The sequence below is a fragment of the Ailuropoda melanoleuca genome, chromosome 12, assembly GCF_002007445.2.
Source record: "Ailuropoda melanoleuca isolate Jingjing chromosome 12, ASM200744v2, whole genome shotgun sequence".
In the NCBI taxonomy this organism is placed as follows: Eukaryota; Metazoa; Chordata; class Mammalia; order Carnivora; family Ursidae; genus Ailuropoda; species Ailuropoda melanoleuca.
The window spans coordinates 81,149,878-81,163,328 of NC_048229.1; the positions used below are offsets into that span (position 1 = coordinate 81,149,878).

General features: G+C 59.4%; 1 protein-coding gene across 14 annotated transcripts in view; it reads right to left on the reverse strand.

Moving 5' to 3' along the window:
• The window catches only part of ANKRD11 (ankyrin repeat domain 11), a 112,615-nt gene that overhangs the window by 13,703 nt on the left and 85,461 nt on the right, over positions 1–13,451 (reverse strand). For 9 of the 14 annotated variants that reach the window (XM_034672669.1, XM_034672674.1, XM_034672668.1 and 6 more), the window contains 4 exons: positions 3,960–4,130; positions 3,606–3,809; positions 2,308–2,450; positions 67–214 (listed from right to left, as the gene is read on the reverse strand). In XM_034672669.1, coding sequence (XP_034528560.1) covers positions 67–214; positions 2,308–2,450; positions 3,606–3,809; positions 3,960–4,130 — 666 coding nt within the window. Of the gene's footprint in view, positions 1–66; positions 215–2,307; positions 2,464–3,605; positions 3,810–3,959; positions 4,131–4,589; positions 4,687–13,451 lie in introns of those variants that run through there. The other 5 variants (XM_034672680.1, XM_034672678.1, XM_034672679.1 and 2 more) reach the window with 3 other exon arrangements.

Genomic DNA, 13,451 nt, shown 5'->3' on the forward strand with positions numbered 1-13,451 from the left:
CAAGGAGGCCTGTGCCCCGTGCCCCCATCCCGGCAGGCGCACATGGCGCGGCACCCAGCCACTGACCGGTTGAGCTCTCCTCGCTGGACGTGTAGGTCCCCTTGCCCAACAGGAGATTCACCATGGTCGGGGAGTTGGCCACCTTTAGTGGCGTCTCGCCTTTCCTGTTGCTTTGCTGAGGGTTCCCCCCATACCGTAGCAACAGCTTCACCACCTACGGAACAGCAACAGGCACATGAGGGAGCTTCCTGATACAGGAGGGTGCTACTATGCCCGTCTGCCCCGCGCCCAAGGACCAGAAGCCGAGCACACAGCACAGCCCGGTGGGCTCTCCAGACCAGAGCCTCTCCTGCGGGAAGGAGCCTAGTGGTGTCCCGCCCCCTTCCAAGCTCTCTGCTGCAGGGACAGGTCCCAGCTCCTGCAGAAGTCCTCCTCCCTCTCCATGGGGTGCCCACGTCCCCTGAATCTCCTCACATGCACACTCCCCTCCCGCCAATGAGCTGCCGTCCAGCAGGGTTCGGTGGGTGTGGAAGGGCTCTGGAAGTCTGGGGGAAGGGGGGACGGGGGGCTTGACAGAAGAGAGGAAACAAAGACCAAGCTTCTGTAAGTAGGTTTATTTTGTGTTTTTCATTCATTCATTCATTTTAGAAAATAAGATTGCCTCTTCCGTGCTTAGTCTTACACGAGTAAGGGTGGTCCTGTGCATGACAGACATGTAGCGTGATATTTCAGCAGCTGTGTTCAACTGTCTACACCCAGCAACTGTGCTGCTCACGCCTGCGGTGGCTGGCTCCCTGGACTCAAGTGCAAATACTGAATCCAGTCGCAGCTTTGTTCCAGAGAACGCAGTGGAAAAGAGCCTTTAACAAGGACAGCCTCATCGCTCCCACACCCATTCCCGTGCAGGACACCGTGCCTCCCCTCATGGGGACCCAGCTGCCTGCTCTAGCAAATCGCCACGCCCTCTGCTGCGCCAAGTCTGAAACCGACCTCACCGACCCTCCAGGCGTGTGGTGTTGGCCTCTTCCTTTCCGGGCGCATGGGGCCCCTTCCAGTGCTGGGACTCTGGTCCCGTGTCCCCTGCCGTTTGCCCACTGAGGGCTGCCCCTACTGCTGGAGGCCACCACGTCCGCTGGCCCCTCCTCTAAGGCCAACAACGCAGGGCAAGCTGCCCTTGTGCTCTCCTCCCTCCTGCCTCTGCTGGTAACTGTGACCTGGCTGGGAAAGGGTTTCTGCCACATAGATCCTGAAGGCCGCTGGGCCCACATGGATAATCCAAGGCCACCACTTCCTGATCCTTTGCTTACTCCCACCTGCAGAGTCCCCTCACCGCGTGAGGTCACAGGTTCACAGGTCCCAGGACCCGGGCAGGGATCTCTCTGGGGGCCATTACCCTGCACCCCTCACCATACTTTCAATCTACTCCGTGAGATAGTTTCACAATAATAATTATAAAAGGATAGAGATTCAAAGGGCGACCCCCTTCTTCCCCATTCTGTTGGCTACCAGCTCACCAGTAGCCTCAGGTCACCCCCACCCTCCCCCTAGTCCCCGGTCCCCTGCCCTGGCTATTTTTTGCAGATCCCAAACATTTCATAAGCTTCTTCAGTACATTTCTCTAAAAGGACCTTAAAAAACCAAAAAACCACGATGCCTTTATCTTACCTAAAAAGAGAACTATAATCCCAACCATTAAGTACATAACCCGCATCCAGATTTCTCCAGTCACCCCCACCGTGGTGACCTGTCACCTTCCAACCGCTCGTCACACGCTCGGTGCTGCTAGTCCCCTGGCATCTGCCAGAAGCGACGGGGCAGGGCAGCTACAAGGGAGCGTGAGAGGTGCAGTCTGGTCTAGAGGCGCTGTCCTCGCCATGCCCCGCTGTCCGTCTCTGGCCGTGACCGCAGAAGAGCCTCACCATCTCTGTGCGTCTCCTGCTTCAGACCCGAAGGCACCTGTTTCCCCGAGGGGCTGGGTCCTCTCGGGGAGACTGCACACTTGAGCACTCCCTACTCCTGCCCTGGTCGCAACGGTCATCCCGTGTCCTGGCTACACCCCTCAGTGCTGCATCACCATGGATACCACGGGGACAGGGACAAGGATGGGGCGGCAGCAGCCCCTGAACCCCCTCCCTGTGGGTAGGATCACTCACCTGCCGACACCCAGACGCACCTGCACGGCCAGAGTAGGGCCCTGTCCACAGGCTGCGAGGGGTGCAAGGGGCCACCCAGGCGCTGACCCAGGATGAGCAGAGTGGGCTGTGGGGGGAGGGGGCAAGCGTGCGGGACGTGCAGGGAGGTGCCCACCTTGTAGTGCCCGTTGTTGGCGGCGTCATGCAGGGGGGTGTCGTCATCCAGGCCCTTGGTGTTCACTTCCGCCCCCGCGGCCAGCAGCTGCTTGGCGACGTCGTAGTAGCCGCGGTTACACGCCTCATGCAGCGCCGTCCAGCCTGGAAACAGACACTTAGGACCTATGTTATTTAATCCTCAAGAACACCAGTCCTGTCCCGCGGCCGCACACTCCAGGGGCCCTGACGGTGGTGGCGCCTGCGCCGGAGGGCTATGGGTCCCGGGAAGCCCTGAGCGTCCTTGACCGTGGTGCCTTGTTTGCTCCGCGATGAGCAGCTTGCTAACCCTGGAGATAACCACCTGCAAGGACCACCTGGAGCAGAGGACTGGTGGACGCATCCTCAGTCCCACGCACGGGAAGGCTGAGGAGGCACCGGGGGAGGACACAGGGCCTGTCGCCAGAGCTGCAGGCTTGAGAGCATGCCCTCGGTCAAGCACGGGGCTGAGGCCACGCCAGAAGGCTTCCCCTGGGGGCCGCTTCTGCTAGAACCTCAAACGGCCTCCAGGAAGCAGGGCCTCAAATGTCAGTGTGCAAACAGGGCCCACCCCATGGACACAAATTCCAGTCCTTCAGAAAATCCTCATCCAGGAAAACTGCTTTTTTAAAAAAAGGTGCTAAATGAGGTTTGGGCCAAACAACTATCAACTAAGGCAGCGGGAAAAGTCTAGACGGGTTTGTCACGTCACGAAGATTGCCCTGCTTGTCTACGTTTCCCCTGCACGCGGAGCAAACAGGGCGGCAATCTGCAGCCGACGCGGCAGAGCCAAGTACCCTGTGCGCACGAGGCCGTCCCGAACCGCACCCACAGGCCCTTCAAGTAAACCAGGCCCAGCTGCCTCAGGCCAGAGGAGAAACCCCCACTTCTGTCCTACGTTCAAGGGCAGGCTCAGGAAGGTGTCCCGGGCTGACAGGCACAGAGCCAGAGGCAGAGCCCTCTACCACACAACTGGGGTTGACAGAACACAACAGGGTGGCATCTAAAAACTCAATTCTCTTAAAAATAGTGAAAAATAAAATGATTTTACTTTCGAAATATTTACCGAAATACAGATTCCTCCCTTCTCAGAAACAGCAAATATACTGGTCGATGAGTAGGCCCCCCCCCCCCCCGCCCCACCGGGCCGTGCACGCACTCTGGCTCCGGCCACGCTGACCCCTAGGTCTGGGCTGTGCCTGAGACCTGGCACGCGCTCGCTCGGCCAGAGGGCTCTGTGGATCTGGGGGCCCGGCCTCTCGTTCTTCTGTGAGCACTCACCTGCGAAGTCCTTGACGTTGACATCTGCGCCCTCACCAATGAGCTCCTTGATGCGCCGGGCGTCCCCTCGGATGGCCGCGCGATGAAGGCGTGTCTCTCCGCGCTCGTTTCGCTTGTTCACTTTGTCTTTGGTTTTTGAGGCAGAGTTAGGCGTCCCCTTCTGACACACTGTCGACTGGGAGGGGTGCTTTGGTGTTGTGTCTACTGCAGACCAAGGAGAGGACAAGCGAGGGCTCAGTGGGGGGGTGTCCCTGGTCACAGAAGCCTCTCGGACCTGGGCCGCTTCCACAAGGAAAGGGGGACGCCCTCGCATGGGCGCCCGTCCCCAAGACTACCCCATCCCCGGGGGCTCACCTGGGCTGTTGGCAGACTCCTCGGCAGTCATCTGCATGAGGAGAGCCACCTGCTGGCGCTCGGAGAGGGGGTAGCCGGCTCGGATCCCAGACAGCCCCATGCCAAACAGCAGTCCGGCCTTCCGGGTGACGGGCTCCTTCTTAATCCTCTTCCGCTCAGGACCCTGCTTCTCTGTGAGGCGGTGGAGGAGACAGGGGGAGATTTCATGCCACGCCGTCCTCAGACCCCGGAGCCTGACCTGGCGCCATGGAGCCCCTGCCTCCCACCTCACAGCTCACAGGGAAAGGGCAAGAGCAGAGGTGGCAGCGCCGTGCCGCCCGTCATCGCCTCCAGTGGCAACAGAGACAGTCTCGACACCGTGTGATCAGCCAGTGAAGCCTGCTCTGCCTCGGCCCCCACCGACCGTTTGCTCTGCTCAGGTGCCTCCCCACACTGCCCGCCGCGCGCCAGGCGGTGGGACGGCCCCTCACCGGTGTCCTGGTTCACACAGGACGGTCTCCGTCTATTAAATACATGTGTGCACACTCCAATTCCTCCTTCCCCGTCCCGCCTCCAAACAGTGCAGATATAAATGGCAAACACAGTTTAGAAATACATAAATAGATCGAGGCCGACTCGTCAGTACTGTACCTTTCTTCTTGCTTCTAGGGACCTCCATTTCATGCCATGGCCCTTCGAGGAGCGAACCAGCCTTGCAGTACCACGACATGGACTGAGCTGGAGGCATCTAAAGGCATCAACACAGAGCACTAACCAGATACGATGGAACAGCTCAGCCGTTCCGTGCCAGCCTCTCAGGACGCGCGTCCTCCACTTGTCCGACCCGCTACAAGCACCCTGCCAGCCCTGCACTCAAACCCACTGTGCTGTCTCTTCGAGAAGAGGCAGGGTAAGGGGGAGAAAATACACCCAAACTCCACGGACCAGGAGCCAAAGCTGCCCCTCCTGCTGGGGATTTGGGATCCATGAAGCCTGGGCCCTCCCCACACTGCCCCGTGCGTGCTGGCTGGGGCCCTTGTGTGGGGGGCGGGGTGGTTAGGGGCGTTCTAGGTCACGGGGTGCAAACTGCAGCTGGGAAGGAGGGACACCATGGGAGACTCGGGTCCCTGTAACTCTTCTCGAGGGCCGGGGGGGGGGTTCTCCTGCTTTCCACTCGGCATGTCGGAGAACTGGCTCACTGGCTGGGGTCTGCCCTCGGGAGGCGGGTGCCGTCTGTGAGCGACGGGCCAGACAGACTCCCGTCTGCCTCGCCCGCCCCGCTCCAGGACACCCCCAGCCCCACAGGTGCAGCACGGTACATTTTCTGTGAGCTGCTCTTTCCCGAGAAAGCCGTGCCCTGCTGGAACGCGGGTTCCCACGCTTCGGGTGGTGGGTCCCTGGTACCACAGGCCACCACCAGCAAATTAGTTTCTAACCTACCCCCCCAAGACAGCCCAAGAAAGGAAATAAATTCCAGAACGTTCCTCCTAGTGACCGCGGACCCCGCTCGCGCACGCTGTCCCATTCTACCTGCACGCTGGCAGAGGCAGGGGCAAGTGTCCACATAGGGTGACCTGCAGAGCAGCTCCCCTGCCCAGTGGGCCCGAGGGTCCCAAGGTGTTAAGCCACACTTTCGCAGTGACCCAAGGCCACAGAGCCCAGGTTGGGGCATTTGGTTTCAAAGTTCTCCCACAGCTGACTGTGCCACTGACCTGCCCCTGGGTGCACCCCACCTCTACCCGCCTTCTCTGCTTCTCACTCTGCCATGGGCTGCTCCTTTACAGGTTCCCATGTATGAGCAGTGACAGAAACAAGACTGCATCCCTAGAACATCCAAGCTGACCAGCCGCTCTATGACGTGCTCTGTGACGTCCCTGCCGACACGGTGTTTCCGGCACAGCACCCCGGGTGCTAGAATGCTCCCATGCTCTGCAGTCTGGATACAATTTCCACCCAGTCTCCTGGGACCACCAGAGCCTCTTGGGCCCCTGCCCAAGGTGCCCCCACGGAGCAAACAGTTCAGCGGCTGCTGCTTCCCCCAGGGGAGTGGACACGGGAAGCCGACTGGAGGAGGAAGAATGCAGAGCTCAGAGAAGCATGTGCGGTGCCAAGGACTCCTGGTCACGGCGACAGAGAAGAGAGTCAGAGGCCCAGCCCTGCTCTCTGCTGCAGTGGACCCAGGGAGGAGCAAGGTAGGCTTGGGGCAGGTACAAGTGATGGTACAGGCTTAGATTCCTTAGAAGTTGGGGAGGCAAGAGAGCCATTTCCCGTGAGTGGCAGATGAAAACCACCTGTGGACTTTTGCCCAAAGGGCTTTCTGCAGTAACAGAACATGCCCCCCGCCGCCCCGCAGAGCAGGACACGACAGCACAGGCCTGTGGTCTCACAAAGTCACATGTAGGATGCGGAGACACAGTGCGCAGGGAGCCAGGAGCCCTGGATGGCACAGGACAATGTGCAGGGACATAAAAGGCCCTGACAGCCCCTCCTGGTGGGAGGGGCCTCACAGCCCACCTTCCCACACAGCTCTCCCAGAGTGGAAACAGGACGTCTTATGGGTCTTAACACAGGGGAAAATACCCAAATGTAACCCCATCTTCTAAGATGCCTGTCTCCCGATGGTGAAATGTGGTTCCCCAGCAGCACCTGCCGCAGCCAGTATCCTGAGGGCCTCAGTCCACTCTGGCCACATGCAGCCTGCCTGGGGTGAGGAGCCCAGGGAAGCTGTGCCCAGAGGAAGAACCGACTGCTGGCCAGAGGTGCCCAGCCACACGGGGTCAGTCCCACCTGCCCCTCTTAGCAGCTGCCGTGCCTGTGACGAGGCATCTGTGCACAGCAGGAGGGGGAGGAGGATGCACAGCCCGCCTCTGCATCCTCTACCCCTGCTGGGTGGCGCCCCCACCGGCTGGAGGAGGACCCACAACCCAAGGCGGCCTCTCCAGACACCGGGGAGGCCCCTCTGGAGATCTGCTAGCTTTTGTTTCTAAAATCTAACTGGAAGCAAAGGAGAACTGACACATCTCCTGGGCATGTGCCAAGTCACAGACCAGAAACCGGCAGGTGAACGTGGCACTGGAGAACTTCCCCGCGGTGAGCCGCAGGCAGGCGTCGGCCGGAGGCCCAGAGCTCAGATGCGCTTCCAGTTCTGCAAGGGTTCTGCAGAGGCCCAGGGAAGGTGGCCCAGAGATCACTTGGGAAACACGGGCCCACTGTCCCAAAGGCTAGAGCAGGGCCGCTATTCCTGCTGGGTCCTTCCCTTCCGGTCCGTCCAGTCTGTCTCCCTCATTCTGGCTGTGTTCCCAGTGTTCTGACTGTGGCTGGTGAGGGGTGATGATTTCACACAAGCCTGGACAGACCCCCTGCACCATCGTCAGGAAAACACGCTGACGGGGCGCCGCCTCGGACTTCCATGGTGCGAGCTCGCTGTGGTCTGTGACGTCAGCACCACACCGTGCCGGGTGCAGCCCCCGAGCTGACAAATGTAGGGGTCCCTGCCCTCCACAGCCGATCCCACCCGTATCCCCCCCACCCCCTTCTCAGCCAGGCCTTTTGGAACACAGCACCACAACTGCAGGGCTGGAGTGTGGCCTCTCCCGATGAGGTGGTCCTAAGGGACCTCACTTTCCAGACTCCATTCCCTGCCACTGCGCTTCCCTCCCCGGCAGAACCCGGACGTCTGGCAACAAGGCAGCTTTCCTCCCTGGAACCAGGTGGGAGTGCTGCCGGCCCTCCGGACTCCACGGCCACCTCAGCACCCGCTCTGCCCCTGCCGTCTTGTCACCACGCGCGGACGTGCGTACCCACAACACACCGCACCCCTACACTCAAGGACCCTGGTGCACAAACGCCAAGGGCTCTGCCTTCCCAGTGCCGTCCAGCTGCTTTCTCTCGACACCCCGAACTTCTTTCCCGCTTCCTGTCTCTTCCTCTTTCTCTTCCACGGTCCAGGCAACTTCCTTGGTTGTAATTACCAAGCCACAAATTCTTTCTTACGTTCTGCATAATGAGCTTTATGGTCTGTCCAAAGAAGCTTTAACTGCATTGGTAATTTTCGTTTCCACGTATTCTGTTTTATGTATTTTAAAAACCAACGTGGTATTCTCTGGCAGCGTCTTGCTCCTCGCCCCCTTTCCAACAACTTCTTCACTGCATCTACCGGGTCACGCTCTGTACCCGGCATCCCACGCGAGGGCCCTGGGGCCAGCTCCCTCTCACGATGGCGCCCCTCCTCGTGCTCTGTGGTTCTGACCTGGCACTAGGGTTTGTCTGAACCCTGGGGCCCAGAAACTGCACGGAAGCCCATCTCTCCGGAGAGGACTGGCTTTTGCTTTGATCTGGGATTGGAGGGAGGGAGAGGCGCTCCCAGCAGCACGGAGTGGCCCATGTTCTGGTCCCAGGCCTGCAGGGGGCAGGCTACGCTTAATCTCTGGGGACACCTCTCAGAGCCCCTTGCCCCGCCTGGGATGGGGTCTTCTTCCTGCCTGAGGTGTCCCAGGTGTGGTTCTCATGGGCGTATCCGCTGTGGCCCTGACAGACCGGCGGCGGCTCTGTTCCTGGCTCCTGGGGACTTGGAGCGCTTAACCAGTCCTTCGTTATGTTCACCACTCGCCATCTCTGACTTCTGGGCTGTTCTGGCTGACGGCTTTTTCAGGAGACACAGCCCACCACACTGCCCAAAAGGGAGATCTGTACGCCCTACGTCCCACCCTAAAACCCTACCACGTCAGCACTGCTCTGACTCTGCTCCACGGGAGAGCGTCTGGTGGCGCTGCTCTGCAATCACGGAGCTCACCGAGTCGGCAGGCAGAGTTTGGGGAGATCTGATGGCAGGCAGGGCACTGGGCATGGGGGACAAGCCAACGTCAGGAGCAAGCCTTCCACACCAGACACACGGCCCAAAGCCGATGTGAAGAGTCAGGGAAGAACCACTTCTGTGGGACAGTCCACACACTGGAGCCGGTCCAAACAAGGCCAGGAGCTGCGAGGGGGCTCGTCTCTGTCACCAGTCTCACACTCGGTTCCCCAAGTGCACCAAGACCAGGACCCACGGGCCCACCTGACCTGCATGGGGTGCTCTGACGTTCAGGCTGCACTTGTGACTGGCTTTTCCTTCCTCTTCCAGAAAATCACCACCACTGATTGCATAGTAAAGACGGGGGGGGCTCTTCAGCAAGCCCCTGGCTTCTCTGGTCTTAGTGTCCTCTGTCCAAGAAGGGAGGGGCTGGGGTCCCTCCCTGACATCTGCCTTTTCCTCCCAGGTCGCGGATGTGTGGCCTCTACAGCTGCCTTTCTTCTTCTCTAGACGAGGGCGACCACAGTCCCAATTCCACAGGTGCTTGGGAATTCAGCGGGGGCTGCCGTGGCCGTGAAGAGGAAGCCAGGGTATCAGGAAGTGATGTTGGCATAAATGGCCCACACGATACAACCTCCCAACCACTGACCCTCTTTTCATGGCACCAAAGCATGGTGAGAACATTTAAAAATAAAATGAAATAAATTATAATCCAAACCTGCACCAACGTATGAACCATGCCATCACTCCTGCTAACCCTGGGCCTGTCTGCACAAGCCTCTGACGGCCCCTCGGCCCCTGCCTCAGACCCTGGGAGCACCACCAGGTGCAGTGGCCGCATCGCCACCCAAGCTTCTCCCAAGAGGACTTGAAGCTACAGCCAGCTTCTCTGGACGGGGCCCTGTGTGCCTTTCCCTGTGTAGATTTTGCTCTGTGCCCTGTCCGAAATCAGTCATGGTCCTGGGAGTCATCCCTCCGAGTAACAGAACCCAAGGTGGTAGTGAGGGCCTGGTTCGTCCACACTGCGTGGACAGCAGGGGCCCGGCGGGAGGCCATGACCCTGCAGATTCCCACCTACTCTGCACACGGAGGACACTGGGGATTTTAAGTAGAAAGAGCCTTCCTTGGCTCGTCCACACTCCCCTCTGTATATACAGGAAGAAACTGCGCAAGTTCAGGGAGGAAAATGATGGAGAAATGGCGTCACTGGGGGTGGCATGTGCCCTCTCCAGCCGGAGGCTCCCACAGCAGCGGCGACTGCCCTGCTCACTGCGCAGCACAGGCAGCGCCTGGCAAGTAAGCAAGCGAGCTTCTGGAGAAGCCCTTCCCCATCAGGCACGTGTCACCTCCAGCACGCAGCAGCACACGGTGTGCAGAGCTCCCCGGAGTCCTGCAGACCCTGGCGGCAGAGCCAGTGTCCGTCCTCAACCAGCGGAGAGCCCCCGTCCAATCCTACAGAACAAGGATGATTGTGATTTCAGTAAATACGTGCATGTCCCCAAAGCCCTAACATGGAGTGAACGAGTAGTTTACGCGTCAGCATCGCTGACTAAATACCCAGACACAGGACACAGCGTCTCATTCATAAGGCCAAACCAAACTAAAAAAACCTTAATTTCTCGTTACTCCAAAGGAACATTCAGGTATTGGGAACAGGCAGCTGCCAGCTCCTGATACCCCTGACAGGGCAGCCCTGTCACGCGGGGGGCCCATCTGGCCTCTGGGGACAGGCAGCACCCACCCCAGTGGCTCCGGGAAGCAAGTGGCACAGCTTATGTTCAGACGAAGGGACGGAAAACTGTAACAGAGCAGGAGGCTGATGAAGGAAGCCCGGAAAGGGTAGGTAAGCATGCAAACCGACCCAAACATCTGCTTCCAGATTTAAGTTGAGAGAAAACTGAAACATGAAAAAGTAGACAGATTAGCATAATTTGAGTAAGTGTGGACATCATATCATTTTCATCCTAACACGGCAGGCGGGGAAGCACCTGACGTGGAGACCAGGGTCAGGCCGGTGGCGGGCAGACGGGGCAGGCTGGGCTGGGCTGTAGGGCCTCAGGCGACCTGCCCGGGACTGGCCCCTGAGAGGCCTGCCTCCTCTTCAGTGGACGGGCTGCCTTCCTCAGCAGCAACGGGAAGAGCTGGCCCTGGGCCTGTGTTTCCTGGACGACGTGAGACCTGCTTTGGGTCTGGGCTGGCAGGGCTGCGATGAAGCGAGCACGCGCTGCCCGCCCCTCCTGTGCCCACCCGGGGCAGACCTGGCTCTGCAGCGCGCTCTGCCGGGAGCTTCTGGAAGGACGAGGTGTCCAAGTGCCATGCGGGCAGCTACAGTGATGAGCCGCCTGTGGCAGATGGGCCCTCGTCGCCCCAGGTGCAGACGAAGTCCAGCTCTCACCACAGGCGGCCACACTGCAGCTGGCAGGCAGCCTCCAGGCCTGACTAAGCATTGCGCACAGAGGCTGTCTCCGGAGGGTCGAGGACACAGGACATCGTTCTCAGGCAGCTCGCGGATCCCCGGGCACAGGAGCAGCTCCTCCCACCTGGGCACACAACTGAGGAAACTCACTTTCGCCACACAGAACCCGGAGTTCTGGCGCCTTCTCCGCGTCCCCCTCTCGGTGAGCACAGGGCTGCATCTTCCCAGCAGAGGGCGTCGGAGGGCCATGGCAGGAGTAGGAGCTGGGCAGGGTGGGGACGCAGGGGACCTTCGGCGACAGCTTGGCCCCTCCAAGTCTGCCACTCCTGAGGACCCTCCGTAGGCCCCAGTCTCAGTCACTCTGCAGAGGTCACTCCTTCACACACCCCACCCCCGAACCCCGTGGCTTCTGCCCCCTGACTCCGTGGGAGGCACAGCCCCACAGCTGGGAAGGCACGTGGCCGTAGGTATCAGCACCTGGCTCAGGAATTCTGCTCACCAGAAGTGCAGGTAGGACCACGGCCTGCAGGGCCAGCCAGGAGCCCCAGCAGCCCACCTCTCAATGCTGTGCATGACACACCAAGATTCAGGCGTGAAAGGCTCCTGATGTAAGTCACGCACAACACTCCCACAGAAGAATTCTCTTAGCAGAACATCTGGCTTTGTTAACAAAGCAGATATACAAGATGTAAAATCGGCCCCCCAAAAGACGATCATAATACGAGAGCAAGCATTGTATTTCCTATGTATTTAGAGGTTTGTAACATCATCCTTGCCTGGAAGATTTTATTTTCAAAATGTTCTTCACTTGCTTTCTACCACACGGTGGCTCCCTCCCTGCCCTCACCCAGACCCACGACTTGACTTGCAGAGAAGAAACGTGGGCACTCCCTGCACACCCCAAGAATCTCCCAGAGAACCCAGGTAGATCCAGGTGAACCCACCTGGCAGCCTCTTGCTGAAATGCCAGCCATCAAGAGGAGGGTCCTTTAAGGCCGGCCAGAAGCACACGAGCCCGAGAAGCCAACATCACAATAAAACGGGAATCCTACCAACCACAGCAGAGCGAGCAGCCCAAGAACGTCCGCCTGCCCAGGTGTGCTCCGCTCAGGCAACACCTGGTCCCAAGAAGCAGGCGCTCCAGCGCGGCCTCCTGGGCTCGCAGCTGGGCTGCTGGGGATTTACAGGAACGTCCCAGAGGCTGGACAGCAACCTCGGACCCCCACCATCCAGAGAGCTAACGACCAAACGGCGATACCAGGCTCTCTACAACCAAAACTGGCGCAGGCACTGCAAACAGGAGGGAGGACTTCCGGGCCCGGTCTGATTTCTTCGAGACCTAAAGCCTGAGTCACAGCATCTCTGCAAGCCCCTCCATTCTGGCAGGAACCCAGCGTCCACATGCCTCCACCGGCCCCTCTGCTCTTCCGTAGAGCGTCGGCCCCTCCGCTTGCGCACCCACCCCTTCCTGTCCCCACTGTGCCAGTCCAGTCACAGGAGCCGTGGGCCCTGTCACACCCCTGTGAAGGATCCCTGGGGGTCCATGACACCTTCCTCATTCCTAGCTGGCAAAACCAAACCCACTTCTCTGGCTTTGAACCAACCAGACGTATGCCTGGGGAGCACCTGCATGGCGTGTAGGGGGAGGGACCTGCGGCCTAGTGAATAAAAGCCACAGCACCGACACATTCTCCAGGCTGTTCTTCTGCCATTTCTCCCGATTTCTGCACATGCTGATCTTGTGTCAGTACCCGTCACTCTCCCGCTACATGACACAAACCCTCATATGCAGGAAGCCCCACCCACACCCCCATCCTGTCAGGGTTTCTGCTCCTTGTCCTATGGCTGCACTCATGGTTTTGTGGGTTCACCCCAGGTTCCACGGCTCTCTGGCAATTCTGTGCCCCTTTTTACCCCTGCCTGTGACCGGCATACACGTCTGCAAAGCAGTCAGATGACCAGCAGGCCAGGAAGGGCCCTGAGCACCAGGGTCAAGAAGAAGAGATATTTGGGCTGGCAGGAGAAAGGCGGGGTCTTGCCTAACCCCAGGGTGGGCCACAGGAGCTGAGCAAGGTGACATCAACTTGAAAGTGCACGTGCCAAGTATTATCAGCCCCCCTTTCATACACGCACACAGATACACATGCACGCTGATGTGCAGACATGCGCACACCTACACAGGCTCACGTTCCCGTACAAACACACCCTTGCTCTGCAGCCCCAGGCCCCACCACACTGGCAGGAAAACAGCACTGGCTCTGGCTCACTCAGGGTTCCCTTCGGCTTTTATTTCAAACAACTGGGC